This window comes from Numenius arquata, chromosome 24 (genome assembly GCF_964106895.1).
Source record: "Numenius arquata chromosome 24, bNumArq3.hap1.1, whole genome shotgun sequence".
Taxonomy (NCBI): Eukaryota; Metazoa; Chordata; class Aves; order Charadriiformes; family Scolopacidae; genus Numenius; species Numenius arquata.
In genome coordinates, this window is record NC_133599.1 from 4,678,650 (window position 1) to 4,706,527 (window position 27,878).

Here is a 27,878-nt window from a genome sequence, read left to right on the forward strand (position 1 = left end):
GGGAAGACCCTGTGGGCAAGATGATGACTCCAAGGACAGGGTGATCACTGGGGCCATGGGACCCCACATTCCCAGACAGGTGGAATCACCATACACCTTCCTCCTGGCCCTGCTCCCGGCTCCCAGCCTTATCTCCCACTGAAGTTTCTTGACTGGCGATGCCTCTCTGGGCTCAGGGAACAGAAACACCCCCGAAGAGTGATGGTGCCAGCAGCTCCCAGTGGAGGGACAGTCAGGGGGAGGGTCCTCCTGCACCCCTGGGACGGTGGCTGCAGGGGGCCAGGCAGTGAGAGCCTCCCACAAGCAAACAAAAAACCATTGAATATTTCAGAAAGGTCTTTTTCTTCCCTCTCCACCATTATTTCTAGCACCCCCCCACCCACCTCTCCCTTGCAAACAGCAGAGCTGCTCTCCCATCCCACTTTCCACCAGCCCAGCACCCCAAGTCGCCCCCACAGCCGCCGAGCCCAGCCAGGTCATGCCGTCTGCAAACTCTTATTTCCTCTTCTTATTTTTGCCCTCTTTTTCTTATATATCTATTTTTCCTTCTCCTTTTTCTCCCCCCCCCCCCCCTCCCCTTGCCTTTTCCCATGCCATATGCCTCCCCCTGCACCCCCACCCCCCCCTCCCCTTACCACCACCCCAAGCCCTGGGCTGGCCGAGGGGCTGCGAGGTGCGGGGTGGGTCTGGGGGTTGCGGGGGGCTTTGCATTGATGCATTGATCGCCCATGGTCTCCGCCTGACCTCCCTGCTCCCAGGGAAGCAGTCTCCATGGCTACTGGCCCTTCTCCTCCAGCGCAGACTGTAAATTCCTGCAGGCAAAGCCCAGCCTTGGGGGTGCGAGGGGGGGAGCCGGGGAAGGAGTAACCAAAGCCAAATAGAAAAGAAAGAAAGGCTGGGAGAAAAAGGGCGTTGCTTGGATGGGGCTCTCCTTTCCACTCCCCTTTCTCAGGTCCCCAGCACCAGGGCAAGGCGCCGGCTTCCCCCCTCCAGCGCTGCTGCTCCTGCTGCTGCTCCCGCTCCCTTGCAAAACTGGAATTGGCTGGGATTATTTAAGGAAAAAAAAAAAAAAAAAAAAAGAAGGAGAAGAAGGGATCAGAGCAGCCGCCAGAGAGAGGGCGATAGAGTCCACTTTCCTCCAACTGCCCTGGGTCTCCTTCCCTCACTCTCTCCTCTTTAGCAACACCAAGAGCCCCAAACTGAACCCAGAGCAGCTTTTTCCATCAGTTCAGTTCCCTTCCCTCTCTCTGTCTCACACACGGCAAGGAGAGAGCCCCTTCCTCCTCTTGATTTCCCTTCGCATGCTCAGCCTCTTGTTTCCCTTAAAGCACTAGAAATCCCCCCTTCTTGCCCCCACTCCTCCATGCAGACTGGGATTGCCATGGGAGCTTTGCAGATTGCTGGATTTTCCATCCTTTTCTTTCTCCACCACCCTGGAAACACGCTGGCAAATAAAGCCAGTCAAGGTAAGAGAAAAATCTTCCCAGCTCGAAGGTTTGCTGTGTGATGTGTGCGTTGGGCAGCCGGACGTCCTCTTTAGATCTGGGATTTTATATGCAGGCTGGAGAAATTAGCAGCAATAACAACAAATAGTGGAGGGGATTTTAAATGTTGCTCGCAGATATTCTTGCCTGCTGCCTTTGATTGGGGTTGGGTTTTTTTCGTAAACTCTTTAATGAGTTGCATTTCTTGCACTTTATTATTTATTTTTTTTGTTTGTCTGGACTCTATCTCAAGGCAGGGGGTGCAGAGGCAGAAAATGAGGGTGGGCAAACAAGTCTGCACCCATCAGAGGGGAAAAATGTTGCTGTTCGGAGGGGTTTGGCGGGGGGGCTTTTCTGGTTTTGGGGTTTGGGTGCCTGGGCGATGGGGCGACCAGCCCTGGTGGAGCGGGCGAGGAGGGCTGGTTTGGGGCTGGGGTGGAGGGAAGGGACGGCAGAGCCGGGAGCTTGCATCTGCGTTCGTGTGTTTTACAGAGGCGCGGGTTGAATCTCAAAGGGGGGTGCTTATTGGGGTGCGGGCTGCAGAAAACTTGGGGGGGGGGGGTGGGAGGGAGCTGAACACAGCAAAGCCTGAAAAACACGGGAGCTCTTTCCCTGTCTCTAGAAAAGAGAGAGGTACGTCCCAGCGTTATCAGCTTCAGGCTTTTCTGTTTCACCGCTCCCGTGTTGAGCCAGAGTTTCCCCTTCACGGACGTACACATGTAGCTTTATGTATGGGCTATCTATACCTTAGGTTTTCTATAGCACCTCTATATTTAGCTCGGATTTTGCTCTATACACACGCTCGGGAGTGCGCGCGCACACACAAACACACACAGCCCTGTGTGCATGATCCTGTTGGCTGTCTCGAAGGGGTTTTTTTCTCCTTAGTTCACCACTATCTATACAATCTGTTGGGTTTTCTTTCTTTTCTTCTTTTTTTTTTTTTTTTTTTTTCCATAGCACTTCACAGTATGTAAGATTTATCAAAACCAGCTTTGGCTCTTGCTATTGTAGTAGCTGCCTGTTTATGCGGAGGGCAAGATTAAATAGAGTGTGAATGAAATATAGGAGCGCAGGATATAATTAAAGATCTCTTGTAGGCATCAGTAATAGGCATATTTCAGCCACGCGCATGGGCGCCCCGAGCCCTGTCACCGGCAAAGTTAGAAAGAATTTCAAGGCTATTGTCTTATCGGGCTTAAAGTGTTTTTAAAACAATAGGCGACTTTTCGGGAGGGCAGTCTGGGCAAGCACGGGGGAGATTTTCCAGGGCAAAGGTTTGGTAAGAGGGCGTCCAGCTTCACGTAAAGCTTTATGCTTTAGGCTTAGAAAGGAATGCTTAGGTTTTTATCCCCCCTCAAATTATCTTGAGTGTATGCATTGCTTTCATTTCTTATCATAATATTTATTTATTAAGGCCTTTTGGTTTCCAGTTCCATTTAAGCCTGAGCCAGAATTGCATTAAAATAGCAAAGTAAAATTCCATCGTGCAGAGACTTGACAGATCCCTTCGGGGAAGGAGAGGGGTGGAGTGGGGGTGGAGAGAGGTGAGCTCAATCCTGCGCCGGGGTAAATCGCCCGCCGTACGCCCGGGATGGTGCTGGCTCCTCCCGGCCCATGGCCAAAGCCCCGAACAGACCTGGGGGGGGGTCCATTTGGGATGGAGAGTTAATCCCCAAAGCCACTGTCTCACGGGGTGGTGAGGGGGAGGCGGATGCAGAGGGAGGAAGGTTGGTGCCCGCGGGGATGCGAGGGCTCTGGGCAGGGGTGGACCTGCTCCTTTTTGGATGAGGCTGAACTTGTGGACCCGGCGTCGTCGGTGGCAGATAGAAAATGTGCTTTTCCTAGGAACCCGCTATCGCCTGCTTTACTCCGTGCACCAGCTTCGTCCAGCTCTTCGAGGCCACCCCGTGCACCTGGGGCATGTTTTAATAGGATGTTTCTGAAAAACATCAAGCATCGGTGGGGTGATGCCCCAAGTATGGGGTAACACATCACCCCTCCGCCCCTACCAAAGCCTTTGCCCTTTTGGGGGACAGCCACCCTCGCCAGGTGACTGTCACCGGCCGGGGATGGCTCCTGTCCTGTCAGATGGGCTTGCTGTGCTGTGATAACATCGCACCGCGGGTAGGGCTGGCTTGCTGGCTCATTCCTCACGCTGAATTACCCTGGAAAGTTTAGTCTGTTGGGAAGGAAGGATTTAGCAGAGCCGTCCGGCGGGCCTGGAGGGTGTCTGCCAGAGGACCTGGCTGTCTGCGGGGTTTATTGGGTCACTTCAGGGCTAGGAAATCTTTTAAGAGAAGAAATGACGATATAAATCCAAATAACCCCTGGGAGGCTCCCGGCACGCACTCAGCTGGGATGAAGTCTGCCCGCAGTCCCTGTGCCAAGCTGCTGCCCTACCCCATGGCTTCCCTGGTTTTTGGACAGATAATGCCACCCCCATCCCATCATCTGTTGGTCCATCTCACAGCCTGCCAGGCAGAAGAGCCGGTCCTGAGCTCCCAGTCTCCGTGGAGCAGTACCCATGCCCATCATCTGCCGGCACCGGTCCCTCCCTGTGCCCTGGGAGGATGGAGCCCAAGGGCTGGCAGATTGTCACCCTCCTCTTGTACCAGAGAGTGCCCAGATCTGGCCTTGCACCCCCATCACCGGAGACACGTCGCAGGTTTCACCGCCTTTTCCTTATGTCCCCTCGGATGCTGCCGGGGGAACGAGGCAGGGAAGGAGCTGCAGCATCTCCCTGGGGCACCCCGGCACCCCAGTTTGCAGCCCCTGGCGCTCCCACAGCCCCGGCCGCCCACCCAGCATGGGCTTCTGAGTGGGACCATGGCCCCAGCCCAGCTCCATGGTCACCCCTGGGTAAAACCAGCCAGTGACACGCAGCCACCCAGGGACAGAGCCACCATCCCGTGCGAGGGGCCGGGTTTGGTGGGGATGCACCTGCAGAGCCTACACCACCAGGGATTATTTTTATATATATATATATTTTTTTTTAAATTTTTTTTTTTTTAGGAGTCTAAAATTTTCCAATTGCAGCGTGGAGATGCTGTTTGATTCCCCTCCCATCTCCGCCGAACCTCCTCCCCCTTGGCCTCCGCTTTCCTCCCTCTCTCATGCATTCACAGTGTGCGACTGTTGTGCCTGTCCCCTCCACCCCTCTGAAATATGAAATGTAAAACTGTAAACATTTCAACATACAGCAGTTCAAAGGAGATCTTTGACTGAGGGCGTCTAACATGCCTGTACCGAGATTAAAAAGGGGAGGGGGGGGGGTGTGTGTAGGAAGGAGGGAAGAAGAGTTTTTTTGTAACTGCCAACGGGAGTATAAATATTCAGACACCTCGAGTCTTCCAGTGCAGAGATGTATTGCTGTCTCCAAACTGCTCAGGAGTTTGTACTTTTTTTTTTTTATTATTATTATTATTTTTTTATTTTTATATAGATTTTTTTCCTTTGCAGACGGTCGCACCGGAGTAATCCATTTAGGAAAAAAATATGCATGAATAACCTTAACCTTCACTTTCAAAATTATAAGTCCCCCGAGAGGCTTTAGGAGAAGCCGGGGATGGCAAATAAAGTTTGCTCTGTCTCGCGGCGCTGGAGAAAACCCGGCCGACCGCGTTTCGGCAAGGCCGTCTTACCCTCTGGAGATCTTGTGATTGTTGTTTCCGAAGCAGAAAACAAACACACACATTTTTTTAAGGCTTGGTCAGGCTGATAAGGCAAAGGAACAACAACAGCAAGGACAATTTCCTGGGGAGATGAACACGCTGTTGGCGTGGAGCATCAAACCCTCCTTGGAGAAACCGTGGGGGAATTGAGCCGAAGCCACCGGGGTTGGCACAAGGAGGTGGGATGGGGACGGAGGGAGCATTTCCAACCCGGGGGAGGCCGGATCTGGTGGTGGATCTGGGATCCATCAGGATGACCCAGGCTGGTGCAGAGATGGGGAGCTCAACACAGTTCTGCCCTTGCGGGAGTGGGAAGCGTTGATGGGGGGGGGGGGCGGGGAGGGAAGCGCCTTTTGGGGGGCTTTGGGGAAGGCAAACCTGGGGTGAGGGGTGCAGACCAGGGTCTGGGCATCACACTGGGGGTCCCCCCAGGTCCTCGCTGCGACTTGTAGTTCCTTCATCCCATGCTCCGTCATTCCATGGTTCCAAGCACTGTGGCTGCTTTTGGGAGAGCTGGGTGATGTGTGGGGCGTTGGGCTCCTGCAGTGGGGCTGGTGCAGGGCTCTCCGTCGCTTGGTGAGGTGCAGACATCCCCTCTGACCTGAGCTGAGCGCGGGTACCCACCCGGGGACCATCCCCAACACAGCATCCCCATCCCGTCAACAAGCCATCACCGAGCACCTGAGTTAGGATCTCGAGTTTAGATGATGCATCTTTGGCCAACTTGCAAAAAGCCGCCCCTCAGAGCATCTTCCTTCCCTCTCGCCAGCCCCCGGCTCCATCCCCTCCCGGTAGGATGCCATCGGCTTCACCGGAGCTGCCCGTGGCCGTGCCCTGTGCCAGTCCCGCTGTGGCGCAGCACGAGTCGCCCTCACGAGCTTCCCCAGGCGAACAAATGATTAATAAACTGCACCACAGTGTCTGAGGTGGTTATTAATACCCTGGTAAAAAGAGCTACTGAAGTTATAAAGCTTTAATTTGGCATTAAGGCCGAGTGGAAACTCCGCGTGTCTGCCAACAGCTACACACACATCCCCATACAGACAGGCTGTTAATATATATGCCTATATAAAAATAAAGAATAAAATTAATTTAAAAGAAAAAGCTGAAGCGCTTGCAGAAGAGAGAAAAAGACAGTGGGTTGGTTTGTTTCGGGGTTTTCTGGCGGGTTTTCGCTGCCCTTTCTCGTACCCCTCCTCAAATTTATTGGGACTTTCAGCCTATGGACCAAACCATCTTCTATTATTTATTATCTCTCTTAAAACAAAAGTAAGGAAGTGAAGAAAGAGCCTCAATCCCGATTCTAAAAATATACGAGGTGTTGCTTTATCTCCCCTGGCCGTCACGTATCGCAGGCGGTGGGATGCCGCAGGGCAAGGCACACGCGGGGGACGTGGGTGCCCCGTGGGTTCTGCCACTGTCTCCCCCCGATGGCCCTGGTCAAAGCCCCTCGCCTCCCCGGTGGGTGCGTGCCGGGCCGGGGTGGGGGAGGTTTTGGTGGTCCCCCCCCTTGCTTTTGGCAGGCTCGAAATGGCAGTGGCGTTGAAACCGTCTGCCTCCGCTGCCTTTGAAATGGAGAATAAAGCTGCAGCTGGAGCGGAACGGGGCCCAACAGCCAGCGCTGGAAAATCCCACCCACAACGGAATAAAAAACACGGCCCGAGGCGCGGGGCGAGCGCCGCAGCCTCCTGCCCTTCGCCGCAAACCCCCCGGCACCGCGGCGCGGCGGCGATGCCGAGGATGCTCTTACCCTCTGACCAGCCCTAATTAGCCCCAAAGGGCGGAGGGATGGGGAGGTGGAGCGGGGGCCGCCGGAGGTGGGCGAGACCTCGGGTCCCCTGACAGGACCCGGCATCTTCATCCAAATCAGTCCTCGTTCATCAAAGAAAATGCAAAATCCCCCTGTTCTGGGGATTGAGGGCACGATGCGCCCATCTGCACTGTCCGGTTTGGGTCCGTTTCAGGCAACTTTGGGTGAAAAAGGGCATCTTTGATTATTTGTGCATGTCTGCAGGGGGTTCTGGCTGGCAAACCCCCCCAGAAAACCCCACTTGGGTTTGGGACCTGGACTTCAAAAGTCCAGGGGGATGAGCAGGGCAAGGATTTTGCAGAGCGAATAGGGATGGGAACATCAATAAGAATTTTTTTTTTTTTTTAAAATATCTCTTCATTTGGCTGGAAAATGAAATCCCTTGCGCTTTGGCGGTGGCTGGGAGCACCTGCAGCGCAGCCACGGGCGGTTTTTTGGGATGGAGAAAATTCTCCTGCGGGAAAAGCGGGCTGTCCTGATGGCAAACCTTCCCTTTCGTGGGAAAACGCCGCTTGCGTTGACAAAAATGCAAAAAATTAGTTTTTCAGAGGGCTTTTTTTTTTAATTCACTCCATCATTTCTGAAGGATACTTCTTAGGAGCCAGAATTTCAGCATTCTGAAATTAGGATCTTTGCCAATCTCGGGATGGCTCCTGGGGTGATGAGGAGGGTATTTATTCACTCTTCCCACACACACACACTTTTTTTCCCTTTTTTTTTCCCCTTTTTTTTTTTTTTTATAATCCTGTAACCTTTGGAAAAATTACAGAGTGGCAAATTTATAATGTTTTCTTTTGTACTTTTGCTGCTGTGTAATCTTTCCAAAGTTAGAGAAGTTTTGAAGTTACAGAATGGAAAAAAAAAAAAAAAAAAAAGAAAAAAAAAATAATATACATGTGTGAGCGGGAAAGGCACGGCATTGTGTTCAGCGCCGCACAGACATTGTTCATTGTCTTGAGCTTGAGGGCGCAGGAGGAAAAAGAAATAGAAAATAAAACCCCCCAAAAAGTGAGATTTCTGGCAAAAGGCTGGGAAAATTGCGATGATGTGATGTCTGACGGATGCTTTACATTTTGGGTGTTTTCAGGGGGAAGGATGTGGGGGTTGATGGATGGTCTGTACTGTTTGGGTGCTGGTTCCCACCTGTACCCCAGGATGGGTGCCCGGGGTGCTGGGACCCGGCGACTCTCACCTCGGGACCGTCACCTCGAAGCATCGAGATGTGATTTTATAACTTGAGCGGGGGCGGAAGAGCTGGGGGAGGGCTCCGACCCACACAGGGTCAGGCCCAGGATTTGCAAATCCTGTCGGTCTTTGGTTCAGCGTCGCCTTCGTTGCCGTCGAGTCCCTGTGCCCATCGCTGCCCGTGTCTCAACGTTCCCGACGTGTCCCCCCCTGGCTCCGGTACCACATCCCTCTCACCACCCACCCGAGAGCCTGGGCGAGGGATGCTGGAGCCGGAGGTGAATTCCCTGCGATGCCCAACGGTACTCGCCGGTGATGGAGGCGCTTCCTCCTGTCCCCAAAGCCTTTTTAAGCCTGGAGAGGTGGTTGGGGAGGAGGGAGCTCTGCGCTCCTGCGGCTTTTGCAGGTTTTTTTTTCCACCGGTGATTATTTGCACACGCTTTTCTGTTTGTAGGTGGGTCAGGGGTGCCGGTGGGGTGGCCGTGCCCCGGGGCGGGGATGGAGTTTGGGGCCAAAGTGAAATTTGACTGGGGAGGAACCAAACCTGAGCCCTGCTCAGCTCCCTGAGGGGACAACAGCCCCCTCCACCCCCCGAGCCCCCATGGGACCCCTAGAGCACGGAGGGCTGCCAGCCGCTCCCCGGGGATGCCATGGGGTGCTGGGGTGGTCACACCATGGTGGCCCCTTGGCCAGTGCCGTGGGTGCTGGAGGTGACAGTGCCAGCGGGGAGCGGGGTGACAGTCCCCCGCGCAATCCCTCCGTCGTCTCCGCCGCGGTGGGTCAGCCTCCAGCCGATGATTAATGGCCCAAGGGAGGCCGTGGTGGCCGCGGGCCATGGCTAATGTCAAATAACAAATATGAATGCGGGCTGTAAATATTTATACAATGCGCAGGCACGTGCCGCCTCCCGGGTGCAAAGGCAAAGCTCTCCTCCCCCCCGGGCCGGGTGACGCACATCTCCCGGCAAAAATTCGCCGGGGTGGCCGGGAGAGGGCCCGGGCCAGTGCTCCCGTGGCCATGGCCCCTGTCCCGGCGGGGCTGGCAAGGATCTCTGCCTGCTCACGGCTTGCAGGGATGTTTCATGTCTTCAGGGACGTCCCACAGCACTTCTGTTCTTGGGGTTGTGGAAAAGCTGCTTTTTAAAGGCAGCTGAGATCTTCACAGCCTCAGGCTCCTCTTTATGGGGTACCGGGAAGCTGGAGGGACCATCAGATCCCCCTTCACTAGTGGGACCCTCCCCATCCCCGTGGGAGGCAGTGGAGGTGAACCCCCCCCCCCCGCCATGAGCAGCCCACGTGCTCAGAGTGGGGAGCCCAGGGTGCTCTGGAAGCCCTGCCTGCCCCTGGGGGGCTGTGGGTGATGCTCAGCCCCCATCTCACACCCCCTGGGGACACCCAGCTGCCTCACATCACTGCCAGGCATCCGCAGGCGGAGAGGGGCACGTGCCCACTCCGGGGCACCACATCTCCCTTACTGCCCATACAGGAAAGGCAGAGAGCAGCCAGGTGAGCAGCCTTTTCCTCCAAAAACCTCCTCCCCACGTGCTCGAAGCTTCTCTGTTTCCCAAATACCATTAAAATCTCCGCTCCTGTGGCCTCCTGCCATGGCCAAACCCTTGGGCATCGCCGCTTAAGCCCATCACTGGCTCGCGGTGCTCTGGACGCGACGTCCTGGGTACCACGGCGCTGCATCCCGGAGGGGTGGGCTGATGGGCAAAGGGGGATGGGGGTTGGACATGAATTTTGGCTGTCCCCCCAAGGAAGCCTTGATGTTTTTCCCAGTTCTCCCTCCTGCTTCCCGCTCCCGGCTCCCAGGTTTATTTAGTGCGGTCCCTGCTAATTCGTGCACATTCCTCCGCGCCTAAGAATAGAAAGCGATGACGATTATTTGGGTGACTGGTCGGCTCAGGAAACAGCTAATTGGAGACAGAGACTTTCACCTCTGCCTGGGCTGGCTCCAGCCTGGACTACGGGCGCCGGAGCAGTGTTTCCGATCATCAGGCAGGGGAAAGGATCGGGGAGTCTCAGGGTGGCTTTTGTAAGAGCAGGGAGACAGGTAGGGCTGTTTGGGAGCGAGCCCATCGCCCGTTGCGTCAGGGCTGGGTGTGGCGAAGCCACTAAGGACCAAAGCAGCAGCATCCTGGTCCTTGTGCGGGTTGAAAAGCCGGAGGGCTGCTCAGTTTTCTCTCCTTGGGTGATGGCCCCAGTGGGGAGATGGGGAGGGCTCCCCCCCGGCTCTCCCCATCGGTGCCCCCGTCTCTCGCCTTGCAGATGTCGACGAGTGTGTGGAGGGCACCGACAACTGCCACATCGACGCCATCTGCCAGAACACCCCCAAGTCCTACAAGTGCATCTGCAAGTCCGGCTACACCGGCGATGGGAAGCACTGCAAAGGTAGGGCCACGCCACCACCACCGGAGCCGGGGCCCCAACGAGTGACAGCCCTGGCAGGGGGTGGCTCGACAGCAACGTCCCCTGCCCCGGCAAAAGGCTGCTTGTTTTCCCCAGCCCATCACAAACCTTTTATTCCCTTTTTCTGTCCCAAACTCCTGGCCTGTCGACACTTCAGTGCATGGGAATGTGACTGTCCTTGCTGGTGGCAGCTGTGCTCCCTCCCCTGCTCTACAAAGAGCCACCTGAGGTCACCTGGGGCTGGTTTTAAACAATCTGGGCTTTTTTTTTTTCCTGCAGGATTTCCAATCCAGAGGCTGAGAACTGGGTTAGCAGCTAAAACACGACAAGCTTGAAAACGAGATACAGAGCTAGAGATATAGGTGTAAATGTAATAGATACAGATGTAAATGTAAATTATATAGATGTAAACCTCCTGAAAGGAGGGTGTAGCCGGGGGGGGGGTCGGTCTCTTCTCCCAAGTCACAGGTGATAGGACAAGAGGAAACGGCCTCAAGTTGCACCAGGGGGGTGGTTTAGGATGGATATTAGGAAAAATTTTTACACTGAAAGGGTTGTCGAGCCTTGGAACAGGGAAGTGGTGGAGTCACCATCCCTGGAGGGATTTAAAAGCCGGGTAGATGTGGTGCTTAGAGAAACGGGTCAGTGATGGGTTTTGTCAGCGTTGGGTTGATGGTTGGACTCAGTGATCTGAAAGGTCCCTTCCAACCTGAACAATTCTATGATTTTACGTAGATATGGATGTAGATATAAATGTAGATATGGATATAGGTATAGATAGAGGTATACGCAGCTGAGTGGGGCACGGAAAGAAAACGGGCTCCTTGGAGGAGTGGCAGCAGGAAGGCAGGAATGGGGCAGGGGAGAAATTCCTGGCTCTGCTCGGAGCAGGTCCAGGGTCGGGATGGGCTGGGTACAAATAGCAGAGGGATTAAAGCACGCTCCAGGCACAGCAAGGCTTCGCCATGGAGACGGGCAGCTCTGCCCACCGCCACTGGGAAATCCCACGCGATTCCCAGTGCTGTGCCAAGGATTTAAGACAGCAGGATAACTGGAAGTCTGGGGTCTAGACTGGGAGGACAGGGATGTTTTTGCAGGGTGTGGAGGGATGCTGTCAGTGATAACAAAGCTGGGGACCTGCTGGAGTAAGCAGAGACCCCAGGACACAATATCAGCCGGGTCACAAACACTGGAGATGGGGAGCAGCACCCGTGCAATGAGTTGGCTGTCCTCAGCCGGGGCAGCCCCACAGCTCTCCTGCCCTCCTCTCTCCGCAGATGTCGATGAGTGCGAGCGGGAAGACAACGCGGGCTGTGTCCACGAGTGCGTCAACATCCCCGGCAACTACCGCTGTACCTGCTACGATGGCTTCCGCCTGGCGCACGATGGCCACAACTGCTTAGGTGAGGGACGGGCCCCTGACACACAACGGGCTGGGATGCTGGGTGTCACAGCCACTCGGCAGCTCTGGAACCTTGGGACCAGCCCACCAGCTTTCTTTGATGGCCATGTCCCAAGCTCTGACCCCCACCCCGAGCCGTTGCAGAGCTGGGGGACAGTGGTGGCACTGCCGTGGTGGCAAGCCAGCTGCAGACGTGTCCCGTGTCATGATGGCTCGCCGGGGACAGGATTGCTCCCCATTGCACGGGGGTGATGTTGGGGAAGGATGCTCTGTGTGGGGAGAAAAACTTGCTCCCAGGGTCCAGCTGTAGCCTGGGGGATGCTGGGGACTGGGAGGGTCGGGTTTGGGGACGCTGGGTGCCAGTGGCAGCCTCCCTGTGGCCACATCCTGCTGTGACAAGTGGCCGGGGCCAGCAGCTCTGCTCCACTGCCGGAGGCAGGACCAGCCGATGAGGCTCACCCCGGCCCTGCCGCTCGCTCCGCTCGTGCTTGAGGTCAGCCCCGCACCTGCCAAAATAGATGAGTTAATAGCAAATATGGTGGGGATGGGAACCAGCGAAGGGACTGGGTAAATAATCCCCGGGCCAAGACAAACCCGGCATCTGCCTACGGAGCGGCCGTGCATCCTCCCTGCCGCTTCCCACTGCCCCAAACTCCATCCGGCCGGGGCCAAGCCAAAGCTCCCGGCAGAGTCCCGGGGCCGGCCAGGCTCCCTGCACCCCGGCACCCGCTTCCTCCCGCAGCACCCGCGGGTGGGATCGCCTGGGGCACGGGGCTGCCCGCCCTTCCTCCCTCCGCCTGGAGCTCATGCTATTTTCTAATTAGTGTCTGCAGAGGGGTCATTAATGAGCTCATCACTGGGAGGAGGAGGAGGGGGAAGGGATTATGGACACATACGCTTTGCATTAAGCACCATCACCGGGATCTTTGCAGCCTCCTCGGGGAGGGGGGAGATTTACACAGCTGGGAGGAGGCGCGGGCGGCTCTGCCTTCCTCTCCCAGGGGAGGATGAGCCCGAGGAGAAGAAAGGAAAGCCGGGCTCGGCGAGCCACAGACGTCATGTGTTTACAGAGTTGGGTAGGAGGGGATGGAGGTGGCCAGGGAGCAGCCAGGCAAGGGGGAACCGGGGGGGGGGGCACCCAATCTCCCCACCTTGAGCCTTTCCTCGGCTTAACCCAGCATCTCAGCCGTGCTGCTTTGCTGTAGGGATGGTGCAGGTTTATACCCTGGAGCCCATTTTACAGATGAGGATGTTGACACCCTCTGTGCTCTGGGTGGGTTTGCGCAGTGGCTGCTCTTGGGGGGCAGTAAGGATGAACCCCAGTGGGATTTTCCCATCCTCCTTCCCCTTTCCCCACCATCCTGACTGTGCTTGGCCAAGGGAAGGAGCAGCAGAGCAAAGCCGAGGGTCATGCCAGGCTTTGCTGGCACCGTGAGCAGTGGCCGAGCCGGAGGTGGGTTGGGGTATGCACCCACTGACACACCCCCCCATTGCCCACCCCTGGAGACCTTTTGAACCAGGACAGGAATTCAAGCCCCGGTCCTGACACGGGCCCTGCTGGCTTCTGCCCATCTCCCTTGTATTTAATAAAACAGGTATTAGAGCGGCGGAGTCTCGTTTCAGCCATTGGGTTTGAACGGCTGCCTCCTCATTTTTGTGCGGAGCTTGAAGGAGAAATCGCAAGACGTTAAGCCCTTGTTATAAGCGGGGGGATTTGAGGAGAGTTATTGGCATCTGCAGGACATAGCTGGGCTGGGACGAGCCTTGGAGGAAGCTGCAAGCCTCCTGCCATCGCAGAGGGTGTCCCTTTTGTGTCTGGCTGCAGCCTGGCTGTCAACCCTAGCCTGCCCCGCGGGGGCCCGGGTGTGAGATGAGGTTTTCAACACCTTCTTTCCAAAGTGGAGGGTTTTTGGGGTGCTCCTGGGCTCTGCTCTCGCGGCAGTTTCCAGCTGGAGCTGCAGCTGCAGCCCCTGCTTTGATTTCTGAGCATCCCCTGGGGCTTGCCAGGGTCACTGGGACACAGGCACCCGCGCTGCTCGGGCATCCATCCGTCTGTCCGTCCATCCATCCATCCATCCATCTCTTTGCCCAAAAGCAAGGGGTTTTGGTGTGTGCTGTGCCATTTGGTGCTGGGGGGCCAGGGCTGAGAGCCCCCCCCCAGCACGTGCCATCACTGAGCTGTTATTCCAGCGTTTCCGATGCTGGCGGCGCTCAGCTTTCCCCTCCGCTGCCGGCTCGGCAACACTTGAGTTCACCGGAGGTTTTCTTTGGCACCAGGCCCTGATGCTGTCACCTGGCCCTGGCACCGTGGATGGAGGGGACAGGGGTGGCTGTGGCAAGGGTTTGCCACTCTGCCTGAGCCCGACATCCCGGTTGCTCTGGCACCAGTGGGTTCAGCTTGGACCACTGTCCCCAAAAACCCTCTGGAGAGAGCAATGGGCTGTTGCTCTTTGTTAGAAGAGGGATTTTCAGGGATGGAGCAGCAAGGGCATCGCCGCTGCCACAAGTGTGCGCTTCCAGCCCCTTCCAGCCTTGGTTTGTTAAACCCAAACAGGCAGGAGGGCAGCAGCAGAGCTGCTGGGGATTTGAGTCTCTAACAAGTAATTAGTCCTGCTCTGGGCTAAGGTTTCCCAGCTCCCCCTAATGAAGTGCAGGCATCCCCAGCCAGTGATGGGCTCGGAGGGGCTGGGACCAGGGGGCAGCTGCAGCCAACACCCCGGCATCCTGGGTGTTTTGGGGGTCCCAGGACAAGGAGAATCCCTTTTTCTGTGTAAAATGGGGCTGGACTTTTTTCACCCATCAGCTGGGGAAGCTGTGTAGCCTCTGTGACCCATCCTTTGATGTGCTTTGCCCTCGTCCGTCACAGCCCTAAAGCATCCCCATTTCTCTTAGCTGGAGGATCACGGGTGTAAAGCAGAAATAATTTGCTCCCTAACCAATCTGTCCCACCCACTTGCCCAGCCCCCCGGCATGCCACGGGGCCACCCTCACCCTCTGCCACCTTCCCTTTGCAGACCTGGACGAGTGCTCGGAGGGCAACGGTGGCTGCCAGCAGACCTGCGTCAACATGATGGGCAGCTACGAGTGCTTCTGCCGGGAGGGCTTCTTCCTCAGCGACAACCAGCACACCTGCATCCAGCGCCCTGAAGGTGAGTCCACAGCATCTCCCCACCCCGGGGCACCCTCCGACCCCTGCGTTTATCAGGCAGGTCCCGATAAAAGGCACCCATCACCCCTGCTTTGGGTGCCGGTGCTGGTTCATGACCCTTCCTCGGTGCTGCAAATTTAAGAACAGATTTATTGGGAGAGGATGCTGCGGGGCTAATAAACATCTCCATAACAAAACCCTTCCAGGCCCCTTTATCAAGCACGGTGATACCGAACGCAGGACGTTAATCCTATATCCAGAGTGTTTTATTAAATAAAAGGTACCCGGAGATCCTCACGCCACCCTGCGAGACTCGTCTTCTCCTGCCAGGTCTTGCGCAGCACCGAGCCCTTCGTCTCGGTATCAGCTCTAAATTGCTGCCGTCTGGAGCAATCTCTTAGCCAAAATAGGAGGAAATGAGAGATTTTTGCTTCTCTGCTGATTTTTATCTCTACTGCTTGGCAAAGCCGGCTGAGTGTTTTTGCTTTCCTCCTTCCCCCTTCCCAGCTGTGTCGGTCCCTCCAGCTCCCTGGGGAATCTCACCCAGCCCAGAACGGGGCTCAGTGGCCACGGTGGCATCTCTTGTGTCCCCATCCCCACGAGCTGGCTGCCCTGTCCCCCCCGGTGACACGGTGGGTGGCCCCTGCTGGGGACAGGGATGCAGGTGCTGGTTTTGAGCTGTTTTTTTTGAACTGAATGGCAGAAGAGCAGCCCAGGGGTGTCTCTGTTGCTTCTGCACCCCGAGATTGATCTCGTAGCTGCTATGTGGTTCCTGAGCTCAGGCTCGGGAGTGGCTGCTGGGGGGGTTGCAGCTGGTCCCCAGGCTGTGAGCCTGAAAAAAGCGGAGAGTTGGGGACAATTTGGGGTTCGACGGTAAAGCCTGTTCTGACTTTACTCGTGGCTCCTCAGGCACTGCCAAGGCAGAGGCATTCGGTATTAGAGAGCTAAACCTCAAAGCTATGGCTGCTTCCTTCCTTCTGGGGTCCCTGTCAGCTCCTCCTCTCCCTTCTCCTACTCTGGCAGGAGGATTTCTCCTTTCCCTCTCCTCTTTCTCTGTTTCTCAGTCTCCCTCCTGCTTTCCTCTCTCCCTCCTGCCGCAGAGGGGATAATACCCTGCTGGGTCGAGAGACCCAGGGGGATGGATCCAAGGACCCCCCTCCTGCAGCACCATGACTCTCTCCCTCACACTGGCCAGTCCTCCCAGTAAGGAGAGGCCAAAGGGGGCTTCTGGGGCTCACTGGGGTATTGGTGCCTTTAAACCCCATCGCACTCAGCTTGACAATGACAGCGAAGCCACCAAAAACAAAAGGGGTGAGCGGGGTCCTCACACGGTGCTGGTGCAAGAGCAGATGACGATGCTTGAGGGAGAGGAAGGATTAAAGGGGATGTGTCCCTTCCCGGGCGGTGGCTGCAGGCTCCGAGGGATGGTGCAGCAGAGGAGGATGCCGTGCCCGGGTGGAATCGCCTGGGGAGGCTTAGGAAAACAGCGTGCGGCCGTCCTGGCCTGGAGGGGAGCCAGGGCACACGGATGCCGGAGCTTGCATCTCCACTGCGATGTGCCGAGGGATCTCTGCAGATTGCCGGCTGGCGGGATGTGGCTTCCCTGGAAGGTGACATCTCAGGGGGAACAGTGGGGCAGGGTCAGCCTCAGAGGTCTCTGTGTTTGCCGTGGTACCTGGGACATGGCGGAGATGCTGCCAGGTGGTAAAAAGCAGCAATAAAAAAAAGAGGGGGAGAGAAAAGCTGCCGTTTCACAGAATCACAGAATGTTTTTGGTTGGATGGGACCTTTGAGATCATCGAGTCCAACCAACAAAAAACAAAACAAAACAAAACCAAAAAAACCCCACCAAATACCCAAAAGGATGAGGGGTTTGGAGGAGTTTGGAGTTTGGAGGAAAGTTTGGAGGAGAGGCTGAGAGCGCTTGGCTGTCCCCAGCATCCCTGGGGTATTGTGTGCCCCAGGGGAGTCCCAGGGCAGGGCTGGGTGGAGTGCGGGGGCTCACAGCAGCATTCCAGCCCCGGAGCAGGCTGGAGGGTGCCAGGGGGACAGAGCGGGGCTCCCCGCAATTTGGGGGTTCCCAGCCCCGGCACAGAGGCCAGGGAAGGGAGGGTTGGTGGGGTTGGAGGCAGGAGGCTCTAATTACAGAGGGCTCACTTGCCACTGCAATTAAAGAAGATCGCCCTGTCCTGGAGCGGAGCCAGGCGGGATCTGCCGGGCAGGTGATGGGGAGCAGCCTGGGACACCCGCAGGCTCCAAGCTGTGGTTTTTAACCCTTCCCGTGCATGCTTGCTGCATCTCAGCATCCTCCTTCGAGGTGCCCTGACCCTGTAAGGACCTTCCCTCACCCTCCTGCCCCAGGCTCTTGGCAGCCCATGAGCTTGTAGCTCTGCCCAGTCCCCCATCCTGACGCCGGCGTCGCTCACCCCGTGGTGGCCTTGGCACCGGGTGCCTGGAAAGGAGCCGACCCCCTTCCTCTGCCAGAAAAAGGCCCTGAGCAGGCGGTTGCACCTCCCGGAGAGCCATCCCCAGCTTGCTGTGGGTTTTGTTAAATGTCTCATAAACTCCTGTCAATGTCCTGTTCAGCATCCTCTGAACCCGGGCTTCTGCAGCTGGGTGTCCCCGTGCCCCGAGAGAAACTGGGGCGGGAGGGGGCTGTGGGTGGGTCAGCGAGGGTGAAACGGCAGCTCCGATAATGGGAACCAGCAGCTCCCCAAACCCTCATTCCCCAGGGGCTCCCAGCGTGTGAATCCTCCCTGAGCTGTCGGTTCACCCCATACCTTACGGGCACAGCCTCGGGGCTCATCCTGGCAGAGCAGCTCCAGGACTAGACCCCCCGCAGCTGGCTCTGCCCCCCTCAAAACCCCTCCTTGCTCGGCTGAACAATGCCATGACTGCCTGCCCGGGGTCTGTAGTGACAGCCATGCTCACCCCATCCTCCCCGTCTCCCGAAAAGGAGCTGCTTTGCTCCATCCCATGGGTGCCAGGGATGCAGGGATGGTGGGCAGTGGTGGCTTCTTTCCAGGGTGTTCCTGTCCACCCTCCCGAGCCACTCTGCGCCAGGACATGCTGTCCTTCAAGGCACTGCGTGGGGTTATTCTTTCCCCTCTAAGGTCCTCACTTGTAAGGTTTTCCCCTCGTTTCCCCCCTCTCCCCATCCCCATCCCACCCCAGACGTCCTTCTGCCGCCACAGACCGGTGCCAGCAAGCTTTTGGAGCTTTTCTTTGTTTCCTTCTCTCTTTTAGAAGGAATGAACTGCATGAACAAGAACCACGGCTGCGCCCACATCTGCCGGGAGACCCCCAAGGGGGGCATCGCCTGCGAGTGCCGCCCCGGCTTCGAGCTCACCAAGAACCAGCGCGACTGCAAATGTAAGGAGCGCTCCAGGGATGGGGAATACAGCCTCCTGGGGACCCCAACCTTGTCCCCATGGTACAGACACCCCTTGGCCCCTCTGCAAACCCCTAACCCCCCCCCAGCAGCAGTTGGTTTATCGAGCCTGAAACCTGCTGGCTTCATTTTCCTCCGGCTCTGCCTCTGTGGCCCTTACAGACGATGCTCCTGGCATGAGACATTGTGCCCTTACACTGAGTGGGCTGAAATGACCGTTAAAGGGGGTCATAGAGGGGCAACATCCCTCATCCCAGTCCCACCAGCTTCGCTTTCCCAAGGGGAGATGAGCAGGGAGAGTGTGATGGGCACGGGAGGAGCACAGGAATCCTCTCCCTGGGGGTTGTGGTGCTCTCAGCCTCTCTGATCTCCTGCCAGGATCTCGCTGGCATTGCCAGGGTTATTATATAGATATGCATGTGTTTATGCAATTATTTTTATTTTGTTTCTCATTTGCTGTCTGCAGCAAACAAGTAAAATCGCTGATGGAATGGAGTTTTAATCCTACGAGCTTACTTTCCCTCCAAGCTAAATGAACAGTACGCCTTGCCCCCCGGGGAGGGCTGGCAGGGATTCCCGGGAGCACCTGAGTCATTCCAGAGCTTGGGAAAGTCCCACCCTTCCCCTCTAACACCAGATCCAGGGTCAGGGGCAACCAGCCCATGGACCCCCTTTGCTTGGGCTCCGCCGGTGGCATTTGGCCAATATGCAAAGGGAAGACATGACAAACCATGTAACAGGTCACATCTGCCAAAATCCCGCAGGGAAAGGCAAAGGGCTTTAGGAATTATCCAGGAGGGAGGGATCTCTCCGAGGGTACGGACGGGGTTTTTCCAAGCTGGCTTTATGCTACCGCTTGGGGATGCCGGGTGGGGAAGAGAGGGGCCGGGGCCCTGGGTGACGGCTGGATTTTTGCCTCCTGCAGTGACCTGCAACTACGGGAACGGGGGCTGCCAGCACACCTGCGACGACACCGACCAGGGGCCCAAGTGCGGCTGCCACGTCAAGTTCCTGCTGCACTCCGACGGGGTGACGTGCATCGGTAGGTGCGAGCCACTGCCGGGACGTGGGTCGGGGTGCGGGATGGCTCATATTCCTGGGCAATTTGCTCTTGGCCTGATGAAGGGGTTTGGGTTTCGTCCAAGCTTTGGGGATGCGGCGGGTTTTTTTGCTGAGATCGGAGAAACTCGGTGCGTGTGTGAGGGATGCTGCAGATACCCACGGGGCACGGGGGTGCATCGCTGTTCAACCACGGGGAAGCAAAAGTGGCCGCGAGGATGCTTGAGGGGACATTTGGGGACAGGTCATTGCCTGGGGTGCGGGCAGGGGTCCCTGCCTCCGTGCTGCTGGAGGGAGAGGGCTGAGGATGTCCCCACTCTAGAAATTGTTACTGTCCCCGTCACCGGCAGCATTCCGGGAGGGACGCGGAGGGGACAGATTTGGCTTTGGTGATCTGTTCTGACTTGGCACCGCAGGGTCTCAGCTCAGGAACAATTGTCTTGCAAAAAAAAAAATAAATGCCAAAAACCCCAACAACCTGACAATTCAACCACCCCCAGAATTGTCTTTTTCCTCTGTGTGTTTTCAAATTGTAAAACATCAAACAGAGATAGAAGTTTTACTGGTTTCATATGCTTGTGCTGTTTAACAGCTGATTTGATTTAAAAAAATGTTACATTCAGCGAGTGATTAAGTCCACAAATTGCTCTAGACGTTTGGATTCTTATTGCAGAAATAAAAAAGAAAAAGGGATTGAAAGCAAGAGCGAGGTTTTGGCTCCCCGTGTCCCCGCTGTGCCTGAACAGAAAACCCTCTGCGCTTTCCAAAGACGGCTCCGTCCTCGGGGGGAGCGGCAGAGGAGCCCCCCGACCCCCCGGCGGGGATGGATGCTCGGGGCTGAGCCCTCAGCAAAGCCCTCCTGCCTGTCACCGCTGTCACCCAGCCCAGTCCCGGGATTAATCCCAGTCCCTCCTGGCTGCTGGCAGGCGCTCGCAGCCCCTTGTCCCCGCCGTCCTCGTGTTTGCTCCCGCTTCATCCCATCCCACCCCTTGAGGATCCTCCCGTGGGGTTATTGCTGTGTCCGGGGTGGGGACCACTCCTCCCACGGGGACTTTGGGGACCCCGGGGTGCGTCGGCGGGTGCGTTCCTCCTGGCCGGAGGTCCCCGTGCATGTTGTGTGTGTGTTGGTGCGAGGATTCGGGGAGGTTTGGCACCGGAATGATGCTCCTGAGCTGCTGGGTGCAGGGGGTGGGAGAGCCCCCCTCTGAAGCATCTCCTGATTTAGGGGATGCTCCAGAGGGGTCCGTTTGCTGAAGGGAATCAGCACTTGGACCCTGGGTACCACAGGCGCGAGGGTGGGATTTGGTGGGTTCCAAAATTGCTCCTTCTCATCACCTTGGCCAAAATCTCCCTCTTTGTCCCCGCGCCGTGCACTGTATCTGCTGGGGAGGCATGTCCCACCGGAGCTGGTACATCCCCATGAGCTCTTCCCTCGCCCACCCTCCTGGGGGGAAGCCAAACACCTCGATGGAGGATTTTAGGAGCTGCACCAGCCCTAAAACCCCACCACTGCACCTTTCGCATCCCTTTTGGGTCTGCAGCTGCCTCTCCAGAGGAAGGCGCCCACCCGGCTCCCGTGTCCCCCAGGAGATTCCTGGCCCCAAATCCCCACCATGGGAACACTGTGGGATTGTGCTCCGGCCGCTGGGAGCTGGCGGCCGCCCCATGGGGATGCCCGGCCGGCAGATTTACGGCCGAGGTACCTGCTCGGATATTTATAACCACCCTTTCTTGTTTTACAGCCGGGGCTCAGCAAACAGCCCTCCCCCCCCCCTTCCTCGGTGCTCCCTCCGCCACCCCTTCCCCATTTCCTCTGAAATACTTCATCATTTCAAGGGGAATAAAGTTTCCAGCAAGGGGAAACGCAAACTCGCTCCCCGGGCCATGGGCTTTGAAATTGTACGCGGTGCGTTTGATGGGCTGCCGGGACAGGCCCCTGGTCCAGGTTCCCTTCAGATCACACCACGCGGCAGGAAGCACGATCAGCCCCTTTGAATGACAGTTTCATTAGGCCACGGCCGGTGTTTTTCATTTTTCCGCTTTTTATTGCTGCTTTTAAAAATGCAGATAATGAATAACATGCCTCTGAGCAAAGCGGGGCCAGCCCTAATGGCTCCCAACATGTCTGCGGGCTCGAGGGGGAGGGGGAGCCGGGAGGGGAGGCCGATGACCTTATATATTTATATTTATGCTCAAAAAACAGCCTTTTTTTTTAAAAAAAAAAAAGAGCACATACAATCATATTCCGGCAGCCCAGGGTGCAGCGCCCACAGGGAGATGCAAAACGGGATGTGACAGCTGATGGAGATTTTGGCTTTCCAGGAAGATGTAGATGCCAGGGCATCATTGCAGCTCCCTCCCGCCGGTATTTGGGGTGCAGCAGGGCCGTCACTGTCCCCCGGTTCTCGGCGAGCACCGAGCGGAGCGGGAGGTGGTGGATGGGGAGGAAATATGATTAGATGGAGAAGGAAACTAAACCCAGCTCCAGTTTTATGGGCGATTTCCTGACCCGCGCCCAGGCGGTTTGCGGAGGCAGCGCCGATGCTCCCTGGCTTTGTGAAGCCGACGGTGCCGGGAACAGGGGCTGCGCCGGACCCCGCTGCCGGGTCAATGCTGGGGACACCAGACCCAAGGGACCATGGCATAGGAGGGCTCCGGGAAGGGGAAAGCAAGGTCCAGGGACACGAGGCGGGTGGCCCTGGGCATGCCATACACGCTCCTCTGCCCACATCCACCTCCCCGAGGGGGACACGGTCCCTGCAGAGCCTCGGCACCCTGTGTCCTGGCTGCTGGGTCTCTGCCCTCAGCCTGAATCCCCCCAGGGACAGCCAGGGGCTGCCTGTCCCCTCTTTTGCCCTTTTACCGTCCTCCCCTCCGCATGGACCCGGCGTTGTTTATCATTTAGCGGGGATGTGCTCGTCTCTGCTCGGTCCCATGGGTGATGGGCTCCACGTTCCCCGAGCACCCCAGCCCCGTGCTCACCCCGGGGCTCTCCGGCTTCGGGCCAGCACTGCCACAGGGGTCTGTCCCCACAAAAGGAAGTGCTGAGGTGTCCCCTCCCCAAAATGACTGGGATGAGGTGGGGGACATCTCCCAGCCATGGATGGGTGGTGTCAGGCAGAGCTTCCTTTGCAGGGCAAAGCTCAAGCTAATTTTTTAAAAGTGATCCCTGGATGTTTTAGCACCAGTCTGGGGGTCTGCAGCTTTGCCCCGGCTCCTCTCAGCCCCTTTTTAGCCATTTGTCCCCCCCCAGGCTCCCATGAGCTCCCTCGGGTGCTCACCCTGGGGCTTCACCGTGTCTTGCCGGGGCTCCCTGCACCGACACAGGGTGAAGCTGAGCAGCCCAAGAGCCCCCAAAATTTGGGCTTGGCTGCTAAATCCCAGCAGTGCAAGTGCCACCGGTGGGATGCGGTTGCCTTCCCGAAGCCCACGGCCAGGCAGTGCCATATGGCTCCTCTCGGGGATTACAACCTGCCCTGGCACGTGCTGGTTCTGCTCTGACAAGGACCCGATTCCCCAGACTAACGAGCTGCACTAACGCTCTTCATAACGCGCTTCCTCCCTCTCGCTTGGGGCTCCGGCCGGCACGATGCGGGGCGCAAAACCGGAGGGGGTTCGGAGAGGCTGCGGGGCACGGGATGCTTCAGACAGGGTGATGGAGGAGTCAATAGCACTGGACCCAAACCTCTGGTTTTGGCTCTTTTGGGGGGGGGGGGGGGGGGGGGGGGGAGAAAAAAAAAACAAAGGGGCAATTTCCACCAGGCTGGAAAAGCAGCAGAGTCGAACCCATTGACATGTGACACCAACCGAGCTCCTTGCTGGACACTGTTTCTAAATCACTTTTTTATAATGTTAAACAGGGGAGAGACACTTCCAGCAACACGTTATCCTTGAGACGTTTTCTAATGGTAAATATTTTTGTTCTCTCTATCTCTGCGGAGGGGTCTAACTGTAGACGGTCTCTCATCTTGAGATCCTAACGGGGTTCGGGGGGCTGAGCTGTCGCGCTAACCGCATGCCTCACTAACCCTGTCCCCCCCTGCTGCTTTTAAACCCTGCAGAGCAAGGCTGGCCTCGGGCTGCGGGCGGACTTTGCTTGGGGGGGACAAAGAAAGACCCTCCCCTGGCTATGCTTGCATGAGGAGGGGGCTCTCGCGTTGCTTTGGTCCATCCAGCCCGGTGCAGGGGGTGATAATTTGCTTTCCAGTGGCTGTGGCAATGGTTATCCCCCCACCGTGGCCACCCACAAGGAGCTAGCTGTGGTCTGCCGGCGGCTGCGTGATGGGGAGGGGGATGCTCGCGCCCGTCTCTGCGCTGTGTGCTCCCAAAATCACCCCTTCCCGGAGCCCACCCGCTCACAGACGGTCCCTTCTGCAGATATGGGGACATTGAGGGTGTCCCAGGGTTTGGTAAAGCCGCTAATTGTGCTCGGGGGCAGCAAATCGCAGAGCTGTCAATGACCTTTAATTGGGCTGGCACCTCGGCTGCTTCCCCAAGGATTTCTTTGCAACCCCACGCCGGGTTTCTAAGCCCTTCTGAAAGGTAAGGAGATGCCCCTGCCCCACCAAGAAGGACACCGAGGCAGCCCGAGGGTGCAGCGACTTCTCTGTGGTGGGAGATCTTGTTTGTGGATGTGCTGGGTGCATGCAAAATCCGGGAGAAGCTGTGGGTGCGCGGCTCACCGGCGGCAGGGAGCTTTTGGGGGGCTCTGCAGAGCCTTTCCCCAGTGGGTGGGAGAAGGGGGGGACCCCCCAGCTCCCCGCCATCACCCCACTCCAGCCAACCCGGCTGTAATCCCTCCGATTACCACGCAATTATCTCCTCTGGTTTGTGGGATGGCAATCCCGCTGCGATTGCCGCTTCCCGGCAGGTGGAGGCGAAGCCGGAGCGTGTGTGGGCAGGACACCGCGGGGACACGGGCAGGGGACACGGGCAGGGGCTCCCTTGGTCCCCGGTGACAGCCAGCACGGTGCAGGGTGCGAGCAGGGCGAGGATTTCCATGGCGCGGCAGTCGGGAAGCGAGACCGGAGCTGGGATGGAGGAGGGTGGGAAAGAGAGTGTGTGTGTGTGGGTGCACAAGCTGCTTTGTCTTCTCCCTCCCCGAGCGATGGAGGCTCTCGCCAAAGCCCTGTGTGGTTGGGTGAGTCACGCCAGGCTGGGAGCAGCCCCAGGGCTGCCTGCACCGATGAACAATGCTGCTCTCTCGGAGCCTTGCTCCAGCGCCTGGCCCCGTGCCGTCCCACCTCCGCTGCCTCCCAGGTACCCCTGCAGCACCTCCCCTCCACACACTTTTTGCAAACCCAGAGGACACGGATCACACACACACACACACACACACAGCTTGTGCAAAGCCTGTGGGATGCGGTCCCCCCACTTTGCAAAGGGTTTTGCAGTGGTGCTGGCTCAGCTCCCACCCCGTGGATGCCTCGGGCAGCGGCTGCATCCTCATGGGATGGCGGGTAGGACCTGCTTTACTTTCCATCTCAGCCAGAATCCCTGAAGGTGCGAAGGGGAGATGGGTGCTGCAGCGCTGGAGGATGCTGAAGGGTGCCCAGGGCACCGCAGTCCCCAGAGGGCCCTGTTCTGCCCCCCTCTCCCGGTGCATCCTTTTCTCTGGCTCCTCCATCCCAGTGTCTCATCCCGGCGGCAACGCTGTTAAATCAGTCCTCCCTGGGCTGCTTCTGCAGCTGCTGGAACAAAGGCTGGCGTTCGATAATTCGTTGGGCTTCCAGAAAAGTTTCCCTTCCCTTCGGTGGCACCGCGCTCTTCGTCCCAGCGCCACAGGGAGGGGGACGGTCCCGGCATGGCCAGGCTGTGTGCGGCGCGAGAACCTGGCTGGAGGAATAATATCTGCAGAAATCCCTCCCTTGCCGCTCGGTTTTGTAATTGTGCTGGCTATTAATTGCATAAAATGGTCCCTTTTGTTCTCTTGTTACGGGACGTCATAAAAATAGCAGCGGCAAGACGAGCACAGAGCGATCCCAGCTCCCTCGCCCCGCGGCAAATGGTTGGATGGTTCAGTCATTCCCACCCCATGCGGCGCTCGCAAAGAGCGGGAGAACCTGGGATTTGCTCTTTCCAAGGAATTTCTTCAAGGCATTTTCATCTTGGGTTCCTTGAAGCCCAAACGCCTCATTTATCCGAACAACCAGCCTTCTGAAAGGAATATTTTATTATCCTTTGTGAACAACTTAATGCACTTCAAACCATTGTTCTGGTGGTTAGGACCGAAATTGAGGATTGATCTCACAGGGAAGCTGTCAAGCTGAAAATGCTTCATTTAAATTAGCGTCCCTTCTAGTCCTACCAGCAACAGCTGACTTTGATAATACTGAAATAATTAGCTTTTTTTTAAAAAAAAAAAAAAATTGGATTTTTTTTCCACTGATGCTGCCTCTGTGTGTGTGTTCTAATTACACAAAGCGTCTCCCAAATTAGCCCATTACACTGGACTGGCCGGCGTGCCCGAGCGGCGGGTGATGGTTAGGGACCGGTGACACGGGGTCACCGGTGGCTTGGTGGCGGCGGTGGCAGTGGGGGCCAGCACCCCCCCTCCATCCCACAGGGGGTGGGGGCTGCGCACCTGCATCCCTGGGGAGCAGCAGCGCGGGCACCCCTGTTGAGACCCGGCTCTGGCAGCATTTTGCACACCAAGGGCTGTGACTTTGTCACTTGGAAAATTGATTCCTCCCTGTTGGAGCTGCCAAAGCTGGACTCCACCGGACACCGTTTTTTGGGGACGTGCAGCCCCGATGCCGGTGTGGGGGCTGAACGTGGCGGAATTAATCCCACGGAGCCGCTTTTCCCTCCGTCAGCTGAAAATCTGATGCGTTTCGGGAATGAAGAGCCTCCGTCGAACCACCTCCGCTTTTCCCAGCGCCCCGAGTCTCGGCTGTTTCGCAACAGGCAGCGGATCTGCCTGCGCGTCCCTGCCCGTGTCCCCGACCCCATCCTCCCTGGGACAGCTGGCTGCTGCTGCCTGCAATTAATAAATCCTCCTCTAATGAGGGGACAGGGCTGTCCCCACTCCCCGCTCTGCCTTAAATGCAGATACCCTGTCTGTAAGAGCAGGTTGCTGGAAGGCGGGAGGGTTGCGCAGAGCTTTGGGTGGTGAAACAGGAAATCTGGGTGCTTTTCCCTGCCTTAGCGCTGGCTGCAGCCGGGGGTGAATCACACGTGCCCTTATTTCACCTTCAAAATCCCTGGGGAGCAGCACCCGGGTGCGTGATGGGGCGATGGGAAAGGCAACGAGCGCTGGGTCGACTGGAGGCAGAAGATGCTGTGGGACCATCAAGCATTAACGCCTTAAACCCTCGGTCCTTGCGCTCTGTGTCAGGGGCGTTTGTTAATTAGGGGGCTCCGTGCGCTCGTTACGGCTGCGTGAAAAGCCCAGGGTGGTTTGGGTGGGCTCTGCGGGGAGGTTTGCACCCACTGCCTCTCCCACACTGCGGCGTGGGGACGTCTGGGTGACGTGGGAACTTTTCAGTGGCATGGGGACACCTGGGTGGGGGGACCCCTCAAGCTTTTTAGACCCCGGTCCCTCACCCCGGCTGCTCTCTCCTCTCTCCCTGCAGAGACCTGTGCTGTGAACAACGGGGGCTGTGACAGCAAGTGTCACGATGCGGCCACGGGTGTGCACTGCAGCTGCCCCATGGGCTTCATGCTGCAGCCCGACAGGAAGACGTGCAAAGGTAGGTGGGTGCCAGCGGGGCTGGGGTGTCTCCCAGACCCCTCCTTGTGTCCTCGGTGCCCTTAGAAAAAACTCGGTTTTAGCTCGGCTCGGTGTTACCCGCAGCGTTTGCTTGCTTGGTGTTTGCATCCATGGGGTGGGGATGGGGATCCCCCCCCCAGGGCATGGGAACTGCTTTGCTCCAAGTGCTGTGATCGCCCCTGGTCCCCTGGGAAAAGATAGGGGAAAAGGGGGGGAAGGTGAGGTCAAGTTGGAGGTGATGGCACGGCAGTTGTGGGGCTGGAGGGTCCCGTCCCACCTCACTCCACCCCCCGCCTCAGTTTCCCCGTGGGCAGGGGCTGGTTGTGCAGGAAATCCGCACCCACTCTGGGAATTTGGGGTGTACGAGCCCCTCTGTGGTTCACCGTCAGGCTGGGTCCAAGCACCACATCCCACTTTGGGAAGGACACCATGGGATCCCACCTACATCCCCATCCATCTGTCCCTGCAAGGGGGAGGGCAGACCAGCCTGGTTACCCCAAATCCCCCCCCAACCCTGGGCAAGGGGACGCCGTGACCCCAGGGCTGGCCGGTGCCTGCGTTGTGTCTTCCAGCAGCTCCGGGAACTTGACCCCGGTTGAAAGG

The 27,878-nt window shown here is 57.3% G+C and overlaps 1 protein-coding gene across 1 annotated transcript in view; it reads left to right on the forward strand.

Annotated features, from left to right (window-relative positions):
• The first annotated feature begins 1,363 nt into the window (after window positions 1–1,363).
• SCUBE3 (signal peptide, CUB domain and EGF like domain containing 3) overlaps window positions 1,364–27,878 on the forward strand; it is a 36,436-nt gene continuing 9,921 nt past the window's right edge. The window contains exons 1-8 of the mRNA XM_074163203.1: window positions 1,364–1,466; window positions 10,424–10,546; window positions 11,842–11,967; window positions 14,981–15,115; window positions 18,361–18,486; window positions 19,431–19,547; window positions 23,425–23,472; window positions 27,139–27,255. Coding sequence (XP_074019304.1) covers window positions 1,364–1,466; window positions 10,424–10,546; window positions 11,842–11,967; window positions 14,981–15,115; window positions 18,361–18,486; window positions 19,431–19,547; window positions 23,425–23,472; window positions 27,139–27,255 — 895 coding nt within the window. The remainder of the gene's footprint in view (window positions 1,467–10,423; window positions 10,547–11,841; window positions 11,968–14,980; window positions 15,116–18,360; window positions 18,487–19,430; window positions 19,548–23,424; window positions 23,473–27,138; window positions 27,256–27,878) is intronic.